The sequence below is a fragment of the Lampetra fluviatilis genome, chromosome 41 (genome assembly GCF_964198595.1).
Source record: "Lampetra fluviatilis chromosome 41, kcLamFluv1.1, whole genome shotgun sequence".
NCBI lineage: Eukaryota > Metazoa > Chordata > Hyperoartia > Petromyzontiformes > Petromyzontidae > Lampetra > Lampetra fluviatilis.
Genome location: NC_136315.1, coordinates 11,162,722 through 11,185,206, shown reverse-complemented (window position 1 = coordinate 11,185,206; position 22,485 = coordinate 11,162,722). Strand labels below are relative to the sequence as shown.

General features: G+C 50.3%; 2 protein-coding genes across 5 annotated transcripts in view; one reads left to right on the top strand and one right to left on the bottom strand.

Moving 5' to 3' along the window:
* CYP4V2 (cytochrome P450 family 4 subfamily V member 2) overlaps positions 1–20,578 on the bottom strand; it is a 53,806-nt gene extending 33,228 nt beyond the window's left edge. For 2 of the 4 annotated variants that reach the window (XM_078875567.1, XM_078875568.1), the window contains exons 1-2: positions 17,524–17,794; positions 2,066–2,178 (exon numbers count right to left, since the gene is read on the bottom strand). In XM_078875567.1, coding sequence (XP_078731693.1) covers positions 2,066–2,178; positions 17,524–17,776 — 366 coding nt within the window. In that variant the 5' untranslated portion in view covers positions 17,777–17,794. Of the gene's footprint in view, positions 1–2,065; positions 2,179–17,523; positions 17,795–18,402; positions 18,450–20,559 lie in introns of those variants that run through there. The other 2 variants (XM_078875570.1, XM_078875569.1) reach the window with 2 other exon arrangements.
* Positions 20,523–22,485, top strand: part of LOC144946561 (annexin-B12-like) — a 52,777-nt gene continuing 50,814 nt past the window's right edge. The window contains exon 1 of the mRNA XM_078875571.1: positions 20,523–21,024. The gene's annotated coding sequence lies outside the window, so the exon portion shown is untranslated. The remainder of the gene's footprint in view (positions 21,025–22,485) is intronic.

Below are 22,485 nucleotides of genomic sequence, written 5' to 3'. Positions count from 1 at the left end.
GTGGGAATAAAACAACACAGTGACATTTATAATGCACTGCTATGCAATAAAACGATTCAAACCAGACAATTAAATTCCACATGTGTAGAGGAGTAAAATACGCAGTGCGCACAGTTCACCGAGGGCAACTGAGGACAAACAGGCGCGTGTGTGCAACATGATGTTGCACGGACAAACCGCCACCTAATTAAGGGGAGAAGCGGGTGAAAACGGAGTCGACCTGGTGTGCACGTTGAGACCGGAGGTGTTTCCAGGGAAATGGGAGATGAGGGTTAATTGATGGGCCAACAGACGCCGGCCTGGCGGGAGCTAAACGTGACACACGAGAGGTCTCGGAAAATGAGCAAAGAGATATAAGGGTGTCTGCGTGAGCGGAGAGGGAGTTGTTGCGGGTGTAATGGTTTCCGGAGACACTTGTAGAGGTAACTTCTTTATTACAATCCAACACTCCAACAGTCCTGATCCCCTGTTACAGCCTAGGTACACAGCCTAGATACACTACTCTGGCTACGCTCTGGAACTCGCCCTCACAAGGACGTAGAGCCGGGAGTTCCAGAGTCCCACCACTGGCTCTCACAACATCCCAGGGTCCTGAGATGGCTGGTCTTGGGTCTTGGGTCTTGAGCTACAACTGGCCCTGATTGTCCAGGGAGCTCCCCTTTTATGCCTAGTCCCCAACGAGGGGTGGGGCCGTGTGCGCCCCCAGATATCCCACAGACCACACACAGCCCCCCCCCCGTTGGTGGCGCCAAGGGGCTTAAGCGCATGGGCCGCCCGGGAACCCAACGCCTGGCGCCAAGATGCTTAAGCGTCTGGGCCGCCTGGGAACCCAGCGCCTGGCGCCAAGGGGCCCAAGCGCCTGGGCCGCCCAGGGTCCCAGAGCCCCCAGCAGCCCCTCCCTTCTTATGTCACTACACGGGGAACCAAGAGTGAAGACATCTCGCCGCTGCAACTCACACTGTTGCCGGCGAAGGGCAGCGGCGGAGATGGGGAGTTGCTGTTTGTGGAGACGCTGTATGCGGAGACGATGTGTGCGAAGACGCTGTGTGTGAAGCTGCTGTGTGCGGAGACGCTGTGTGCGGAGGTGCTGTGTTTCGGAGCTGCTGTATGCGAAGACGGTGTGTGAGGAGACGCTGTGTGCAGAGATGCTGTGTGCGGAGTCGCTGAGAGCAGAGCTGCTGAGTGCAGGATAAGGGAGGTGAAAGGTAGATAAGAGTGGGTAGAGGTTCAACATAAGTGACCGTATAGATAGTTATAGGAGTGCCTACAACTGGTGCAAGTGAAGAGGAGTCGGAGACTGGTTTACGCACTTGTTTATTGTTCAATCCACAGCCACACTCGTTCCTAAAACCAACCCTGAACACACGTCTCGCAGCCCCTTTGAAGTCCTCCATCTCCGCCCTCGTTCCCAATACACATATCCGTCTAGCACGCCGAGTCCGTGTGACGTCAGTGCCCTTTAACCCTTGACCCCCGTCTAGTGAATTCTCGTGCGTGTGATTGGTGCATGCTATGCTGAGTGCAGAGATTTCATGTCTGCGTGGTGCGAGTGCGTGAGGATGGCTCGCAGATCCCTTGCACAAGAATAAGTGAATAAAGTGTAAGCAGGTGACTTGTTACGTGTCGGTCTGAGCCATTTTTGAAGGCACTACACATGAATATGCAATACCACTTCTTCGTTGTCATTGTTTCACCACTGTGCATAGTGCGGGTGATTCCACAGTGCAAACTACTCGACTGCAGTGGTTCCCAATTGTTCTGGACCTACGGACAGTCAACTCTGCCAACCTCATTAACCCTCCTCAACACCGTCAACCTTGTCGACACAACACTATCGTGCACAGATTTTTTTATTAAATCGACTTCTCCATTGCATGATATCAGTGACTGATGCCAGCAGCAATCGCCAGATTCAGTCCTGAGCCAGCTGCTGTGTTGAAGATCCATGAGCACATCGCGAATCGCCAAGGCAAAAGGTTAATCATCGGCATTGTCATCACTGTCAAGGGAGAAGTTTATTGCAACAAGATGACGACACCACTGCGTGTGGTGATGGGAATTTTACCTCCACGGTGTCCGGGTGGTAGAGAAGGAGCACCGGGACGGGTCCCAACCACAAGCGCACGAGCGGCTCCTTCGTGAACTCGGGCAACATCTCAATGAGTTGCTGAAAGAATTCTGCACCGATAAGAGATCACAGACACACACACACGTGTACATACAAAGACACGTACTAAGATCCCCATGTGCCATTTAACAGATTATTTAGGCAAGTGCTATCAGCGAGCACCTATGAAGGCCGGCGCAGTGCAGGAGTGGGTGGCCAATACCATGTCCGACGGACACGCATTTACACTCACAGGTCAATGAGAGATGAGATATTCTTTTCCTGAAAACGACCGCTGGTGTTGCGATTGAAACGTCATAGTTTTTTGTTATTTTCTTGGAACCTATCTATGTGACTTTACCGAAAGACCCAATAGTATGAATTCCTGCAGTCACGAAAGCTTTAAGTCAAGATTTCAGAGATGAGATAATTGTAAAATCCAAATTGCTCCCTCGGCTGATATTTATACAATAGAGCCTGTCTGCTCCTTCTCAACACTCGGATTGCTTAGCCATCTCACTCGACAAGGCAAACTTAGAGCACGTGTTTGATAGTGGATGCATGCCCACGCCCGTGCATATGGTGGTACTCATCTCTGTGGGTGACCCTGTGTTGGTGGTGATAATTCCACATTCATGTGGCAAAAGCCAGTCTCTCCAATGGACACTGTTGACTTCCCACAGTGGTGGATCATTTTATCAACCCTGGAAGTATGACTTACTCAGTAAAAACCTCAGACTTAGTCCACCATTTTGTCACGATTTAAATTAGTACAGTATGACATATTGAACTGGTATGGTTATTATGAACTAGCTTTACTACCCGGCTTCGCCCGGGACTTGGATTCACGATGCCCGGCCGCCTTTATCTCCCCAGTGGCAATGTTCACACATCACACCAGTTACTCGTTTGAGGCTGAGTCGACCTTGGGGTGGCCCAGGAGCGGTTGAAATAATCGTCACCAGTGGTGGCCGTGAGCGGGAATCCAACTCGGGATACCGGGTTCGTAGCGCAGCGCGCTAACCACTACACTACAATGCGTTACGCTTCCACATGTCACGTGACAGATTTGCCGTCACACTACACTTGCCGTGCAAAAAATATATGCATTATTGAGCTCCCCCCCCCCCCAATAAAAAAACGAAAGTGTATTTTTCTAATTTTTGCACGGTGTACAGTCTGTAAAGTACCCACATGGCAAATTTGCAGTTTGTTGCATGTCGGGAAGTATGCTAAACATTTTGAACAGACACACATATTCACAACTTTGCCTTTTATATATGTGTAATGTAGTAACTCGGCGGGAGACGACTTCACGGGTAACACACTCTTTATTTTATCAAACTTGGTTACAGGTGACTAACACCTACTTTGTATCTCGGGTGACAACCACCCACTTAGCTACTTGGCGACTAACGCCCACTGAGCTACTCGGATGACCAACATCCACTTAGTACTCGGGTGACAAACACCCACTTAGCTACTTGGCGACTAACGCCCACTGAGCTACTCGGATGACCAACATCCACTTAGCTACTCGGCGACTAACGCCACTGGGCTACTCGGATGACCAACATCCACTTAGTACTCGGGTGACAACCACCCACTTAGCTACTTGGCGACTAACGCCCACTGAGCTACTCGGATGACCAACATCCACTTAGCTACTCGGCGACTAACGCCACTGAGCTACTCGGATGACCAACATCCACTTAGCTACTCGGCGACTAACGCCACTGAGCTACTCGGATGACCAACATCCACTTAGCTACTCGGCGACTAAGTCTTCAGCTCCGTCTTCGGGTCTTCAACTGGGTAACTCTTCCCGAGTGCTCTCGCGCGTCCCCCTTTATACCCCACCTGCGGACGTCGCTGCGAGCACCCACTTATTCGACCAATCGCCGGGCGCTGGCTACGATCCTCTTTTCCCACATCTCATCGTGCCTCACCACTCACGCCGCGCCGCCCCGTCATCTGTCACTCCCGGCGCGCGCGTCCACACCACGCCCACAACGCGTGCCCAACCCCGCACCCCGCGCCGCCCCGTGATCCATCACTGTCACAGTCGGCGCACGTCAATACCACCACTACATCACCCCCTACCACATAGCTCGCAGCCGCCCCGGCTGCTATAAAAATATACAAACCCCCCTGTGTGCCCCGTAACCCAACACAACAACAAGAACAACAACTAACCTAACAACACAACACGACGCGAACACTACCATCCGCAACCCTCAACCAATGCCACCGCGACATCTCCTGATGAGCGAGGAACCTTCGTTGGAAGGCTCCCCAGTCGCCCCCATCCGCCTTGAACGCCGACAGCGCGGGCAATCTTTGCTGGAGGACCCGATCGTCGTCGACGTCGGAGAGATTTTCCCGCGCTCCGCTGTAGTTGTCTAAATTGTCGGCTCGGTTGTCAGGCGCAAAATGGAGAGCTCCGGCGCGCGCTGATGACGTGGGCTGCGCTGCGCGGAGGTGTCCGGCCACGTGGCGTCCGTGTTTCCCGCCAATCAATGGCGGCCCCTCAAAAACGGCGGGAACTTCCAGACTTTTGGCGCGAAGCGCCTTTTGGCGGGATCCCGCCAGCCTCGCTCCTTCCTCCAACCCCGCAGCCGTTTTCCCGCCCGCTGGAACGGAGATCTCGGCCAAGATTGCAGCGGCGGCGAGCAGCAACTCCGCCAACCGGGAGTGTGCGTCTTGGAGGCTGGTGTCGGAGGCAAGCAGAGCGTCGGCCATCACCGCGAGGTGCTGCATCGGCGGCCACTCCTCGTCCTCTCCTCCTGAGGTTGGTGTCCCCGGTACGCCGTCGTCGTCCCGACCTCGCTCGTGGGTACGGGTAGTCTTCCTTGTGTCCATACTTCTTGAAGACAGGTTCACTTCTGACGCCAGTTGTAATGTAGTAACTCGGCGGGAGACGACTTCACGGGTAACACACTCTTTATTTGATCAAACTTGGTTACAGGTGACTAACACCTACTTTGTATCTCGGGTGACAACCACCCACTTAGCTACTTGGCGACTAACGCCCACTGAGCTACTCGGATGACCAACATCCACTTAGTACTCGGGTGACAAACACCCACTTAGCTACTTGGCGACTAACGCCCACTGAGCTACTCGGATGACCAACATCCACTTAGCTACTCGGCGACTAACGCCACTGGGCTACTCGGATGACCAACATCCACTTAGTACTCGGGTGACAACCACCCACTTAGCTACTTGGCGACTAACGCCCACTGAGCTACTCGGATGACCAACATCCACTTAGCTACTCGGCGACTAACGCCACTGAGCTACTCGGATGACCAACATCCACTTAGCTACTCGGCGACTAACGCCACTGAGCTACTCGGATGACCAACATCCACTTAGCTACTCGGCGACTAAGTCTTCAGCTCCGTCTTCGGGTCTTCAACTGGGTAACTCTTCCCGAGTGCTCTCGCGCGTCCCCCTTTATACCCCACCTGCGGACGTCGCTGCGAGCACCTTATTCGACCAATCGCCGGGCGCTGGCTACGATCCTCTTTTCCCACATCTCATCGTGCCTCACCACTCACGCCGCGCCGCCCCGTCATCTGTCACTCCCGGCGCGCGCGTCCACACCACGCCCACAACGCGTGCCCAACCCCGCACCCCGCGTCGCCCCGTGATCCATCACTGTCACAGTCGGCGCACGTCAATACCACCACTACATATGTAATAAAAGACTTGACCACGATCTCTGGCTCAGTGTCCTTTATTTGGTCCGTACTGTATTACCCACACGGCTGTCTCTTCTTATTCTCTCAGTGCTGGTTCCGATGTCACTCCAGTCACCATCAGCAGCCCCGCTGCTGTTCTTTGTCGCTCTTGCAGCCCCCACAGCAGCTCCGCTGCTGTTACTCACTCTCAGCCCCCCTTGGCTGTAATCGCTGCTGTTACTCCGCAGCGCTGACAGCCTCGTGCTGTCTCTCTCTCTCTTCGTCGCTCCTGCGACTCTCTGCAGCCACACCGCTGCCTCTAACACACAGCCTTCCTGGCTGTACTCTGGGGTCGGCTCCCGCTCGCCGGCGGTGCCCCCCTCCTCTCATTCGCCCTCGTGGCCTCACCCTTTTCTATTCACAACCCGACTGACTTCTCTTTCCGGTTTACCCACTTAAGGACCCCAACCTTTCACCCACGTCACCTGGCTCCGCCTCCTTGTGACGTCACATCCGGAAGGTCGCTTTCGCCCGCATTACACCACCCTCCCCCATAGAAAAAACCCAGCCGACCTTGGCTGAACAATACCAAAGCGTAATGCGGTGAACCGACCTTCCCCCTTAAAGGACACTAAGCATGTAATATAACAACAAGAACAACAACAGCACAAAGCACAACAACGCACATCCGCATGTCGTACACGACAGCCACCCGGCCCCAGGGTAGTGGAGATCATGTAATTCCGGGCCGCTTAAGAAAACCCCAATAATTACCCAAATAACCGCGATGGACGCCCCAGTATTTACATTTTAACAACAATATTATTTACACGTGAAAACAACAACAACAAAAAAATTTCTGCTCTTACCCACCAGCAGTCCTCCCTTGAGGACCAGCACAGACCTCAGACGTACACAGCATGTACCCACAGTCACTCTCAACAAACCAACAACCCCTAATCGCACACCCTCGCGTGGAGAGAGCCACGCTCCCCAGCGGTAACGTTTAATTCGCCGTAACCCTCACCGTGGTCGTCAACCCACGGCAACATCCATTTACCATACTCTCAGCTAGTGCCATTTCGGGGATGAGCAGCACTCAGCCATGCTCCTCCCTTACTATCCCATCAGCGATGGACACACACCAGCCTTGCCAAAAATAATGACGTTGCAACGTCAACAAAGTCTTCTGCACCCCTAAATGCAATAGTGTGTCACAATGGAGAGTTCTCATCAACTCGAATCGCAAGGACGTTGGTAGCACCACACGCCAGCTTTCCTGGAACCCTTCTCGCCACATAAGCAGACCATCTCGGAGAGCGGTTCGCGGCCCCACAGCCGTACTCGGACTCCCATTGTCCCTCATAGACCGCTTCCGCATGGACAACAACAACTCATCCATCATTTGTTCCCGAATCCAGACAGACCGCGGCAGATTCGAAACCCCGTCAGTCGGTCCCGGTTCCATCGGAGTATCCGACTTCTCGACGGCCAACGTAAGCGGCTGAGGGGGGTTTAGAATCGGCGAACACCTATGCGTCCCCGACGCACATTTACAAGGGGCGCGCCCTGGTAATCTGGAAAGTGCGTCAGCGTTCGCATGGCGCACTCCCTTCCGATGTTGAATTTGGAAGGAAAATGTCTGTAGCGTGTCCAACCAACGTGCCCACTGTCCCGATGGCTGGTCCATTTTAAGTGCATATTGCAAGGCCGCATGATCCGTACGCACAATAAAAGAACGACCGTAAAGGTACGGTCGAAATTGCCGTAGGAAAACCCAACCGCCAAAAGTTCTCTACGAGTGACACAGTAGCGTGTTTCCGCAGGCGACAAGACTCGGCTACCATACGCCACGACGCGCTCTACGCCCCCTTTAGACTGTGATAATACCGCCCCATTACCTGTGTCACTCGCGTCCGTATCAAGAATGAAAGGGCGATCAAAATCGGGATAATCCAATGTCGGAGCCGTAGCCAATAGATCACGCAGACTCCGAAAGGCCGCCTCTTCCGGCTGTCCCCAAACAAATTTCCGTCCTTTACCCGTAAGGAGATGCAAGGGCCTCGCAATCGTCGCAAAACCCGGCACAAATCTTCGGTAATACGAGGCAAATCCCAAAAACCGCCGAACATCCCCCACGGTGGCCGGAGTCGGCCAATCCCGGACGCACGCCGTCTTTTCCGGATCCGTGGACACCCCCTCAGCACTCACAATGTGCCCCAGATAACGGACGGACCGTTGCAGTAGGTGGCATTTCTTTGGTTTAAATTTTAAATTCGCAGAGCGCATCCTCGTGAACACTGTCTCCAGCCGTGTTAAATGTTCCTCAAATGTGCGGCTGAAGACAATGATATCGTCCAAATATATAAGACACGTCTGCCACTGCAACCCCGTCAAACGAGCTCCATCAATCTTTGAAATGCGCTTCATAGCCAAGGGAAGATCAATCCCTCGGCAAGGCCAGATATCAACGACCCCCCCCACGGGGTAATGTTCTCTTATAGAGACAATAACGCCCTAACCCAAAACCCGTGAGCCCCCGGCACACCAGGTTCAGTCTGCCACCGCACAACTGAACCATGACTCCCCGAGCCATATGAGCACACGGCCCATTAGTTAAAGACATACCACGGAGGTTTCGCCTCCGGGCTGTCAGGTCAGCCATCAGCCATAGGCCGACGTGACCACCACTCGTGCATCACCCAATCAACAATGGCAGGCATAACAGATGGAATATTTGCCCCACCGAGGTTTTTTTCCGCGCGCTCAAAATGGCGGCCCTTTCCGCAAAGCGCATCGACGCCATACCCCGCGTGTGCGCAAAATGGCGGCCCAACGTGCGAACACGTGGCCAGTTTTCTCCATTCGTGCACCCCAGCTTCCCTTTGCTGGGGGTCACAAATTGCTTCCCCCGTCTTATTGTAACAATCCCAACAACGATAGACGCACAGCCCCAGCTTGCTGCGCGCAGCAGTCATATCGGGGAATTTTTAACCAATATTTTACCAACCACATTGGTTACACAACCCAACTCGCAAAGCAACTCGTGGCTGCATGCGACCAACCGAATACGCGACGCAACTTGGCGCCAATTTACGGTCCCATTAGCATTAACCTTTGAGACACCCACAACGGCGTCATCACGCACCCTCAAAGCGCGCTCTCTCTCTCACAAAGCGCCGTTACCCATAATATACACAAAATCGCGTGTACATAACATCCATACGACCAAATAATAGGGTCCCCCTCGAATTTGTTACCAATTTCCAAACAGGTACGCACAATTAATAACATCCCAACCCCAATAGTCAATCAATGCATCGCACCCCATAACCGTACAGAACGGTGTAACAGCACATACAGTCAGCATATCGCGATCACACGCGCACATTTAAGCACAATAGCAAGCCGATCTGCAGATAACCAACACACCATGAATCCAGTCGTAACATTGCAGCAACAACACAAATATTCTCTCTCTTGCAACAACCACATCGCACATAGCACCTCGCAGCACAATACACCAAAAAAAATATATATATTTTCCAATTAAGCCCATCGCACAAGGTAACCCACGAGATGATACAGCGCAAGATACCCGACGCTGCCGAGTTAATAATTAACTTCGCCATCAATATAACAACTCCACACCGCAGCGCACACACACAATTTAACACTCAGCAAGCACAGCATACTCTCCGTCCATTCTCAACACACGTACACACTTTAATTGACACCGAGCAACAAGCAGATAGCGCGTTCATCGTTATTACACACACATACCCACAGTCCGAACCGCGCTCCGCACAATCGAGTCATGAGAGAAAACAAAATCGCCCCCACCCGGCCCTCGAAAGATGGGTGAGGTGTGTGTAAAGGCCGGGTGCGTATCGTTACGACCCGCCCGGGGCTGCAGCAAGAAGAGGACGGCAGGGCGGCAACTTGAGTCGTCTCGCAGAACTCGTTCGGCGACTTGACTGCTCCGTTGTCACGCACCCGAGCCAGGACGGGAGAGCTCCCGCCCCAGCAGCTGTAGCGTCGTCGTCCTCTCCTCGCAGCTCCCCCTCGCAAAACAGCAGCTCACAGCAGGCTGCTCTCCCCGCGGCACCTCCAGATGGCAGCGCAAGGCTGCCTCTCCGCCGCGATGTTGAAGATGGCGGCGTCTCCCCGCCGCGGTGAAGACAAGATGGCGGCTTCCCGCCGTTTCTCCCCTGCCACGCCCAAGATGGCGTCTTCGTGCCGCGTGGCAGATGGCGCTGGCAGCGCAGGCAAGGCGTCGGCCTGCAGACCACCATCGGCTCTCCCCACTGCCGTCGTCGGCGTGGTGAGCTCACACGGTTTCGCCAGCACGATTTTCCAGGTCTCCAGCTGCGCCATCTGTCTCAATCGTAAGTCGGATGATGTAGCAGATGATGGCACAGGAATATTCTTTCTTCCGAGCCGTCTTGACAAGCCGTTTCACTTCTGACACCAGTGTAATAAAAGACTTGACCACGATCTCTGGCTCAGTGTCCTTTATTTGGTCCGTACTGTATTACCCACACGGCTGTCTCTTCTTATTCTCTCAGTGCTGGTTCCGATGTCACTCCAGTCACCATCAGCAGCCCCGCTGCTGTTCTTTGTCGCTCTTGCAGCCCCCACAGCAGCTCCGCTGTTGTTACTCACTCTCAGCCCCCCTTGGCTGTAATCGCTGCTGTTACTCCGCAGCGCTGACAGCCTCGTGCTGTCTCTCTCTCTCTTCGTCGCTCCTGCGACTCTCTGCAGCCACACCGCTGCCTCTAACACACAGCCTTCCTGGCTGTACTCTGGGGTCGGCTCCCGCTCGCCGGCGGTGCCCCCCTCCTCTCATTCGCCCTCGTGGCCTCACCCTTTTCTATTCACAACCCGACTGACTTCTCTTTCCGGTTTACCCACTTAAGGACCCCAACCTTTCACCCACGTCACCTGGCTCCGCCTCCTTGTGACGTCACATCCGGAAGGTCGCTTTCGCCCGCATTACATATATATGGAGATTACAGAACTTAGATTGCCAGGTCCATAGCATAGTGCGCCACCACTCCCCCTGTGTTTGATTCCTCACCTTTATTATAGATTAAAGTTTTTATCTTGGTTAATTGTAACTCATGAATGCATTATTCCTAAAATTAGATCGTGTCGTTACACAGTAATGCCAATTTTCAGCTATACCCTCCACAACCTGACAGAGCTAATCAAATCAAGTTGTTACATCATGGGACAAATATGTCAATTGATAGTTTTTTTTAGCAAACCGGAGGAAGAGGAATGTTGAAAAGCCTAAGCAAAATAGTGACAATTGTGTACAACATTTCACTGGAGATTACATCCAGCATCATCAGATGTTACCAACACATTTTGGAGGGTATAGCTGAAAATTAACATCATACCTACACGGATATAGCTCAAAAGCAACTACTGTAATTATTAAATATTGGTCGTGAAAGCCTCAGTATAAAATTACGAAAGCATATTTACACATGTTAAGCTACGAAAAAACATCACACAGGAAGGTTCAGGGAGAAAGCTATCTTCAGTGTAAACCACTTCTTTGCCAGTTTTTTTCCACATGCACAAAGAAAATACGTGGAGTATGTCGCTATTGCTAAAGGTTAAAAACAACGATAAAGGTAAAAGTCCACGTTTCTTTGCTAGTGTTGACTTTAGTGAAAAAACACTATCATAAATGTTTACAGCTATTGAGATGGGTCAGAGCTCAGAGTGCTGAACAAAAGCATATCAACTTATATTTTGTTCTGCACTTCATTTTGATAAATCCCACCAGAATGGATAAAGTGCTGCACCTTTGTGTGAACCAGTGGATGCTTGGATTTTAGAAGTTAGTTCTGTAATATCCACTTTTATGTGCCATTCTCTAACACAATGCTCTGCGAGGAATATGAATGGTTTCTTCACCTCATGACTTTACACCAATATAGGTGGAATACCACTGCAGAGGTGGAACGATGCGATGAGCTAATGTGCAGGAGTGAGATGGATTATTGCATCTGTAGTGACATCGAGGATGGCCCTGTATGGTACCAGCTCGGAAGGGCCGTGGGCATGCAATGCATTGTCATCGTGTACACCCCGTGGTGGGTGTAGTAACAGCCCTAGCGGGGCTTGGCGAGCGCTGGGATAGCGCAGGTACGATGCATAGCGTGCAGTGCGTTCTCCCACGAGTGTCAGCCTAAGGACAGGGTTGGCACTCTGGTTGACCCTGCAGACACGTGATCTAGTGTCCACAGAGAGGCCCCCAGGTGGGGGGACTAGGGGGTGATCAAGTGTCCCGGGAGAGCTCTTGAGAGGGATCGAGGAGGAGCTAGAAGGCTGTAGAAGGTGGGCGGGGCCAGGGGCAGAGCGGCCCCGACCCGTAGGGGGATATAAGGCGGGTTCCCTGAGAGGGACCTGGGTCGCTGCATTCTACAAGCTGAAGCTCCACGTCCACCAGCTGAAGCTCTACATCTCAAGCTGGAAGCTCTACGTCCTAGAGGGCAAACACGTGGTCGCGGACCCGAGTGAGGGCCCGATCCATCATAGCAGTGACTCCTCTGTATAGAGTGGTTAACTGGGTGGTCACCATCCTAGGCTGTATCTGGTGAAGGGGCAGTTACCCCTTTGTGTTACGTGGTACAAATAAATATGTTGTCTCTAAAAGGATCAACGTCTGCGACTCAGTTGGACTCGCTACACATCAATAGACTGTGATGGGCGATGATAACTTGGGAAAGCCTTCATCCAGTAGTGTATAGATCATGGCTGTTGATGATGATGAAAGGGAAAAGAGTGGAAGATCTGAGGACGATGAGGATAATCATCTGGAGAGCAATCCAAACATTCAAAGCAGCGCAGAAGGTGCAACACTCCAGACTGGTCTTGGGGTTGATTTTTTGTTTCACCAGGAGGCCAAGGTTGCCAGGGAGGTGTCCGAACAGGAGGAAGTGGCGCGGGTGACAGAGGCGTAGCTAGGATATTTTGCGCCCGGGGACGAACTATAAAATTCCCCCCCCCCCCGTTTAAATCACATTTTCCTATTACATCGAATAAGGAATAACAATTTAAATTTTAATGAAACATTGTATTTAAAGAAGCAAATTTATAGAAATTATATTACATGGCTCACTCAGTCACTGTCGTAGACTGGTTGTCAGTCTACAAAAGATACATTTTTGTTGATTTCACTGTCGCAAACTGGTCAATCACGTAATCAACATCTGTTTTTTCCAATGTTTCTCTTTCAACGCTAAGAAGAGCAAGATCGCTGAGACTATTTTGTCCCATTGAAGCATGCAAATACGACTAAATAAGTTTCAATTTGCTGAACGACCGCTCACAGCTTGCAATTAAAACTGCTTTTGTTAATAACATTTGCAGTGAAATTCGCAAATTCGGAAATATGTCGTCTCCATAAAACACAATAAAACCAAGAAGATCCAAAGGAGTTTCTGGTAGAACTTCATTCCGGTTACTGAGCAGCATTTTTCAATCTCCAATTTCTGTGAAAAGTTAGTGGCCACTGATGTCGGTGTCATAGAAATTTCCAAAATCTGTGCAATTTCGACGAATTGCATCGACATCTGTGTTGGATAGAAGAGTTTTGACGTCCAGCAGAAATCAAAATTTTGTGTTCAGGTCTTTTAGTCGTAAAAACCGTGTTGACATCTCCTGTTGAAGTCGATAAAATACGCTCTTCATAACGCGCACAATTTCTTCTTCTGCTGAAAGTCCTGCATCTCTTGCCAGTTCTCCTGGCATCTTCCGACATCGCCTAATTCTTCTGTCCACATCGATCCCCCAGGCTGTGCATCTTGTTTTGGCGTTTTCTACAGCAACTTGGCTCAAATCATCACGAAGCTTGACAAATTCATGCTCCAAAAATTCAAGATCAGTTGCTGCTTCCTTGAAATTCATAGTAGGATCCTGTAAGAGCTTCTGAACATGATACATTTTTCCAAAAATGACATTCCAGAAATGTAATAAAACTATGAAGTTAAAATGTAATACGCATGCTTGTAACTGTTCTGCATCACTTCTGGTTTCAGGCGTCATAGTTACGTCCTCCGATAATTTGTCTAGCAGCCCTACTAGTTCATCCAGTCCTTCATAGATAGCTTTAACAGCTTCTGATCGTGCACTCCAGCGTGTTTCAGACTCCAGCTTTACTGTGATGGGCACAGCTTTTTTTTAACTCTTCCCAACGAATTGTTGAACGAGAGAAAAACAAATATAAACTTTCAACTGTTCCAAAAAATGTGACAAGTGGATCCTGTTTAGCTGAGTGTACTCCTGCTAAGTTTAAGCTGTGGTTGTCACAGTTGACAAACAATGCTCTGTGATTTTTGTCACATATTCGTTGTTGAAGGCCGGATATATGCCCAGTCATCACAGCAGCATTGTCATAACATTGTGCCCGACAGTCGGCTAGAGGTATGTTGTCAGATTTCAGTCTCTCGACGATGGCTCTTTCTAGGCTTGCTGCATCTTTTGCATGTATCTCGATATAACCTAAAAATGATTCTTTGATAGTTCCTTTTTTAGTATGAAAATCCACATCCACAAATCTTATGACCTGAGAAAGCTGTTCCCGATGTCCTAGATCAGTTGAGTGAAGTAAGATACCGTAGTACTTGTTTTTCCTGATATCACTCAACAATTGGTTCTTTACAGTCGATGCAAGTATGTGGATAAATTCATTCTGGATTTCCGGTGACAAATAAGAAACTGATCCCGGATTTTCTCCTGCGTGCTGTGCGTGTTTTGCTAACAATGAGTCATACTGCGCAACCAGTTTGATCAGCGCGAGAAAGTTTCCAACATTTTTTTTCATCCGCATTTAAATTTTCCTCATGGCCATGTCGTGCCAAATTTTGTGAAACCATAAACTTAATACAGGTGAGTATTTTTTGCAATATATCTCGCCGTTGTTTTTCCAAATGAATCTGAGCTTGAACCACTGCGTCAATTTCAGTACCATCAATTATCCTTTGTTCGGCTTCCTTCCATGTAGTAAAAGCTGTGCGGTGGCTAGGATTGTTTTCATGAGAATTAAGTTTTTCTGGCTTTCTCCACTTGTTGAAACCGTTTGTTAACTCAAACGAAGCTCGTGAGTTTGAACTCGATTATGTAAATAATAGACAACAGAAACAGTAAACAGCTTTATTGATTGGTGAATATAATAGCCACGAACGAGTCACTTCCTCCGTTCGCTAGTCGGCGTTTAAACCATGACTAGCAGGAAGTACCCGGCGTTGCCCGGGTTTTTAAAATATTTCAAAACTACTCTTAATAAAGTAACTGCAGTGCGTACTGACTGTGGTGGTACCTGCTTTCACTGCATCAGTGCATACTGTGGTGGTACCTGCTATGATTACAGCAGTACATGCTGACTCTATAGCAGTATTTATGGACTGTATAGCACAAAGTACTCACCTGTCAGAGTGGCGTGGTGAGGCCTAGTCCCGTGCAGAGCCTCCGGCCTCGCCTAGATTACCCAGCCGGCCAAGGTGTCACCTTGGCAGGCTGGGGTTGGGCTGCTACCCCTGCCCCCCCCCCAGCCACGATCTCCTCGGCCGCTCTGCAGTAATAAATAATAAGTATAACCCGTAAAACAAAGTTTTTCACTATAAATTCTTTATATGCGTGGCAGCGAACTTAATATAAAGGATTTAAAAATATATTCGCCTGTGAAGGACGCGGGGATCGATCCCGCGACCTTTGGCATGGGAAGCGAGGGCGCTACCAACTGCGCTACTCCGCCACGCCCTCGATGAACGGGCCAATCGCAGCGCTAGGAAAACCAAACGGACCAATCGTGTCTCGCAAATCCCTCACATTTCGTCCAATGAAACTGCGTATGGTCCGGCGACACACAGACAGACAGACACACACACAGACACACACACAGACAGACAGATTTGCGATTTTATATATATAGATGAAGATGATGTAATTGAACGTGCGTGGGCTGCTGCGGTTGCTGCAGCCGCCTGGAGCATGGTGTCACTAATAAGAACTAAAAATAGGCCGTTGTAGTTTCCGCCACCAAAAAACAGACCAGTGAAAGACTGCGCCTGTCTGTTGTTTGGGACGTTCTTCCATGTAAGTTCTTAATAGGCGCGCGTACCAAAATGTAATTACATGAAATGTAGGCTGTGTGTGGCGGGATATATCAACTTTTAGGTTGAGGTGTAGATTTGTGCAGTAGTTTCAAGGCTGCCGCGCCCGCCGCAATAAGTTATAATGTAACGTTGTAAGCCTCATTTTGGCGCCCCTTTACCTTGGCGCCCGGGGACATATGTACCCCCCTGCCCCCCCCCCCCTAGCTACGCCTCTGGGGGGTGACATATTCGCAGCGTGGGCATCTGCACTGTTATTGTATCGTTCTTACCCGCCCCTACTGGATATCTGTGAAAGAGCTTTATAGTTCAACGGATTCCTCCAGTATAATTATATCTTCTGATCTCGTAACAGACCTCAGGTTAAGTCGGGATCCAGTTAAGAAGGCAGTTTGATCATTGATGGGTGGAAGTCACAAGTCTGGTGCCAATATTTTGGACCTCACGACAGAGTTTTGCACCAAGAAATTTGCTCCAAAGTGCAACACAAACGTGCTGGTGTTTGGTTGAGATATGAACCACGTGGACAGCATCAGAGGACAAGTTGTTATAGTCAACTAAATAGATACGCAGATAATTTCTCCCTCATATATCCGTCTCTCCACATATAAACCAAAAGTACAGTATTTCTTGCACAATTTAAAATGCATCAATGCTATTTATATTCCCCATATTGACCCCAAATCTTGTTTTGTGTTGTATAGTTCGGTCAACCTTCGGACTTTGGATTTCAACTCAACAGTCATTGCTCTAATCACTCGTGGACTGTAAACATGAACAATTCACCCGATAGCACTCTAACCTGCTCTCACTCGCCTCCAATACTCGTTAGGGGTTGACTCGGCCCATTTCCCTTCCAGGTCGATAAAGTAGTTACCATTTTGTAGGGAAGTCAACAGTGGTTTTCCTGTGGAGAGACTCGCTCCCCTGTGGAGAGACTCGCTCCCCTGTGGAGAGACTCGCTCCCCTGTGGAGAGACTCGCTCCCCTGTGGAGAGACTCGCTCCCCTGTGGAGAGACTCGCTCCCCTGTGGAGAGACTCGCTCCCCTGTGGAGAGACTCGCTCCTGCCACAGGAATGGAAACTTTCCACTACTTTTAGCCATGTTTGTTTGTTGTAGTACAGAGTTAGACTGATGGCCTTTATCTAAGTTGTCTTGTGGTTGTTGTTGTTTGACTTGCATCCCACTGGGATTTTTGCACACAGCGTTGGTGTACGGTGTTTTTTTCTGCAATATTTTGCTGTCTTTAAGATGTTTAAGATGTTTTTGTTAATGTTTTTGTTTTTTGTTTGTTGCGGTTGCACCCGATTCAAGAGCCGAATAGCTCACAGGGCTATACCTAATAAATAAACTTGAACTTTCGTGCTCATTCGCGCAGGATGACAACGCTGCGACTATGAAAACGATACGACAGTCACAACTCAAAGCAACCGTGCCACTTGGCCACACACAGGTGACGCAGTTAACGCCACCGTTTTAATTGTCGAGAGGTGGAATTTAGCCGACCCAAGTGCAGAAACCAATCGCTGCACTGCGATCGAGCGACCCACCTACTGCCTGGGGCCAATCTCCCCGGCTCGCCCCGTCTCGCACTCACCTCTCCCGCCGCGCTTCAGCATGAGCGCGTTGCCGAAGAACGGGTACGTGGGGCTCGGCCCGGGGATGCGGCTCATGTGAAGCAGCTGCCTGAGGAAGCGATGCGCGGGGCGAGACGCGGCCACGCAGAGCGCGAAGAGCGCCGCGGCGAGCAGCACGAGCGCGGAAAGAGCATCCATCCTCTCTGCCTGTCCCGTCCGAGTAAGCCTCTCTTTCTCTGCACTCACTCCCACTGACAACCCGCCACTCGTCATTCATTCTCCACACCCCCCTCGCCCGCCCTCTTGGGAGCTCCCCGCCTCTCCCTATCCCGTACACGAGAAGAACGCGCTTGCGGAATCGATTCCATCTCTTGGCCGTTCGTTTTCTGGGTCTTCGCGCAGCGGTGCCCCGCCGAGAGACGGAGTGTGAGCGAGCGCATCGACGGAAGCCACCCGCACACTCGTGCCGCGTCTCAAGTGGTGACACACACACACAAATAACACGGCACGGACGCGCCGGTCTGTCAGCTCGTATGTCTGCAACCGAGGCATCGATTCGCGGCGACTCTCGCGCTGCCCACCCCCCACAAGTTCACCCCACCCCCAAGCTCCGCGCAGTACGCGGGGGGGGGGTCCGAGCCGCGTGAGTTTTTTCTTCCCCCCCATTGGCTGAGATGGAGAGGGCGCGAGCAGCGGCGACACCTTTGGTTACACGCGAGAGCGTGTTATTGCTGGGCTTGTAACGAGCCCAACAATAACACGAATAACACGAAGACCTGCCCATTGTTCCCCCCCCGGCACCTACAATTAGCACGGTTGGCTACGTACGGCGCGAAAGAAGGTCAACATGCGTACATATCTGTGTTGGTCTTGGATTCTTGGGGGTAGTTTGGCCATACCTCAGACTGGGCGTTTTTGCGCTTTCCACTGCATCATCGCTCCATCCCTTTACAAATTAGAACACAATCCTTGAACTGTACTGGCAGTGCGCGCTCGTCGGAACAGGCTCCACCGATGCCATGATAATGATGCCATTTATTATAACTATTGTGATGATGGCAATGATTGTGGTGACAATAATGGTAATGCTTGTGATGGTAAAAAATATGGCAATGTCGGGAGCGGTCGTGTAGCGGTTAGCACGCTGCGGTACGAATCCCGGCGAGTTCGATTCCCGCTCATGGCCAAACACCAGTGATGATTATCGGGCCTCCCCTAGGTCGACTTATCCTTAAATTAATACCCGGTGCAGTGTGTAAACATCGCCACTGGAAAGACAAAGGCGGCCGGGCGTGGTCCTGGCGACCCACCGCCTCGTGTCGGCCTTCAGAGGTGCACGCTAACAGCCCTTAGCCCAAAAGTCTGTTCCAAGCTAAACGGGGGCTTGGGCAGGGCATGGCCCTTGCTCGATGGCTGTGGTTGAGCCTAACGACGGAGCGGCAGCAAAAGGTGGTAAAACACCGCGAAGGTTGAGCGATGAAATCGACCCGCGTGCAGCAGCTGGACGTGTCTACCATGAGCATTTTCCATACCTGTCAACCCATACGTTTTACCCAGTATTCTTGTACAGGGAAGTTTTCAGGTCCATACAGCGTACAGCCGTTTCAAAACGGGCATTTTTTCCCCCCGTTTGTTCATGTTTCTCCCTTGTTATGGTACTTTGTAGGATGCACGTTGAAATGTATAAGGGCACGGGGTGACCAATAAGGTCTGAATTGGTATGTAATAAGGTAGGCATTGATAGGAGGTTGAAAGGTATGAGTATCCACCATGAGCAGAATCAAATACAGTACTTATACTGGAGGAATCCGATGAGCTATAAAGCTCTTTTTCACAGATGTCCAGTAGGAGCAGATATCAACATTACAGCAATACACGATACAAAAATACGATAGTGCAAAGTACAGGAAAGGCAAACAAATCACCCAAAAACATACAAATGAAACTAAACCATTCCCATCTTACCAGACGAAGCTCACTGAGGTCTTGGCTTATTTTTCAGAATCGACCTGGCCATAAATTATAGCTCAACAAAGTGGCTTATATTGTGAAAATTTATAGCAGCAAAATAATCTGAGTAAATATTTCTAAATGTGTAGAGAAAAACCGGAGAACATCTATGCGACCACGGGGAGGACATGCAAACTTGAAATATTCATGCATCAGCGTCGGGATTGAACCCCTGACCTGCATATCAGGCGAGGAAAATAACATCACACCACCGTGGTGCCCCTTAAATAAAGTTCAGATTGCATCATCAATTTCAAACTTGGGAAAGGCAGCAAAACAAAATGCAAAACAGTCCAAGACCACACCAAGACTACATAATCCATCAATAAAATTGTATATTAAAATTAAACTATCGATACATTTAAAAAAATCGAATTAACAAATCACATTGGCAAATGTGGCTGTATCCAGCACTAAACTTCTGTTTCAGAAGATTTTTGAAGGAAGATTTACGTTAAGGGAGGTAACAAGGTAGGGCCGTAAGCGTAGCGTACATACCGCCCTTTATAGACACTGTTATTGTTGTCAGCCGTCCGGTGGTGGCTACTGCACGTATGTACAGGTACCGGTAATCCAGCGCTGTGCAGGCAGTGAGGATTGGTGGATCGCACATGCGGTGAAACTCCCTTTTGTGCTCCTTCAAGGGAAGGCGGTAAAGCAAATAATGTGGATTTCACCTGTTCCGTCTGGTTGGGGACTGTAGTGGATTTTCCACAGATTCTCCGGTTTCCTCCCATATGTAAACACTAATTGGCAGATAACACATGGAGGACCGCAGATATTGCCCAATTGTTGACATTCCTCGAGATTTTCATCTCGCGTTTTACTCCAAAACGAGGTTAATTCTCCATTATACTGCAGTACAGCTTTATTATTATGACCTCTCGATTATCGTACATATTTGTGATCTGAAGATCCAATTCTACCAGAGGAATGGCTGTGGGCGTGCCGTCGTGGGTGGCCCCAGTAAGTCGTGGTTTTGCACCAAAAGAGGGCTCGAGGCTGAAAACGCGCGGTTGGTCGTTTGCTTTGTGAGGTGGACATACACATGAAACGGAGGCGGTGGCCATGATGAGGACGATGGTCAGGAGGCAGCTCGGCAACAGCAGCAGCGTATTTTGAACCGTGACTCGCGTGGCGCATATCGCGTCGCGTCCCGTCAGACCGGTTCTGTGTGCGCCTTTGGGCGCGGCTCGAACCCCGCGCGGCCCGCCCTGCGCCTCCGTCACCGCGTCTCCCGTGACCAGCGCCCCACAGAGCTCCTCGCCTCCCCCCCTCTCCTCACAGGCGGAGCGCACTCCTCTCGTCTCACTGCGTCTGCTGCTGCTGCCGCCCCTGCTGCATGTCTTGAGAGAACGGAGAGAGACAGAGAGATAGGAGACGGAGACAGGGAGGGAAGCAAGGACGACTCTCCGTTTGCCTGGAAGAGCGCAGTGGGGCGCGACTGTCGGAGGAGCGGCAGAAGAGGTTGAGGAGGCCTAGCGGCGCAAGCTCGCACTCGCAGCGCTCACGTGAGTGGGATTCACAGCATCACCACCATCAACAATCACCATCCATGTCATTACTATCACAATCATTTCCAAGACTCCATAACCATTGTGATCAACAGCAACACTCACACAAACTAGTATTGGTTATCAACACCATCGTTCGCACAGTCGTTACTTTCAAGAACATTACCATCGACGTAATTTCCATAATCACCATCAATATCACCATTATTATTATCGCCATTATTACCGTCATCACCATTACCCCGTATCGCCTGTAACATTGCTGTTAGCAAGCGCGTATAAAAGCCGGCACGGCACACGGGGGAGTGGGCGGCCAGGACAACGCTCGACCGCCTTGGCGATGTTTACACTACGCACCAAGTATTTATTTTGAGGCCGAGTCGACCTAGGAGAGGTCCAGGACCGATAATCGTCACAGCTGTTGACCGTGAGCAGGAATCGAACTCGGGGCGCCGGGGTTAGAAACGCAGCGTACTACCCGCTACAATACCGCTCCCAACATAATTATTACCATCGTCACAAGCATTACCATAAATATCGCCATTACGCTCACCACAATTATTACCATCGTCACAATAGTTACAATCAATGTCATCACGGCATCGGTGGAGCCTGTCCGGACCAGCTCGCACTGCCTGTACAGTTCACGGATTGTGTAACCGGTTACACGCGGAAAGGGATGGAGCGGTGGTGCAGTGGTTAGCGTAGTGCACTGAATCGGGCACGACCGTTCATTCAGCAGTGGATTGGCAAGGGTCTGTGTATATTCTTGGTTCTTTCGGTAAAGTCACGTAGAAGGGAAGTAATAAAATAATAAAAATAAAACATAATAAAATAACTCTCACGACGTTTCGGCCACAACGCAAGCAGCCGTCCTCAGGTGAAACAAGGTCTGTCGAGGCGACAGCTTCTGAATGAAACAGCACACGTGCTTGGAGCATATATATAAGCTGGGTTGGAAGGGGGGGGCGCCTTGACAAAATAATTTGCATATCAAGAGGAATTCAGCATATTTATGGTAAATGCAGGTATGTGTCCGTGCATTATGCAGGATTAGCAGCATCCAAGGGAGGGGGGACATAAGTAGTACTAATCACATACCTGCATTTCCCATAAATATGCTAAATTCCTCTTGATATGAAAATTATTTTGTGAAGGCGCCCTTCCCCCCCCCTTCCAACCCAGCTTATATATGTGCTCCAAGCACGTGTGCTGTTTCATTCAGACGCTGTCGCCTCGACAGACCTGGTTTCACCTGAGGACGGCTGCTTGCGTTGTGGCCGAAACGTCGTGAGAATTATTTTATTATGTTTTATTTTTATTATTTTATTACTTCCCTTCTACGTGACTTTACTGAAAGAACCAATAAGATGAATCCCTGCAGTCACGAAAGCTTTAAATCGAAAGGGTCTGTGTACTTTAACAGGCAAACCTCACGGCGGTGTGTTGTCAGGCTGA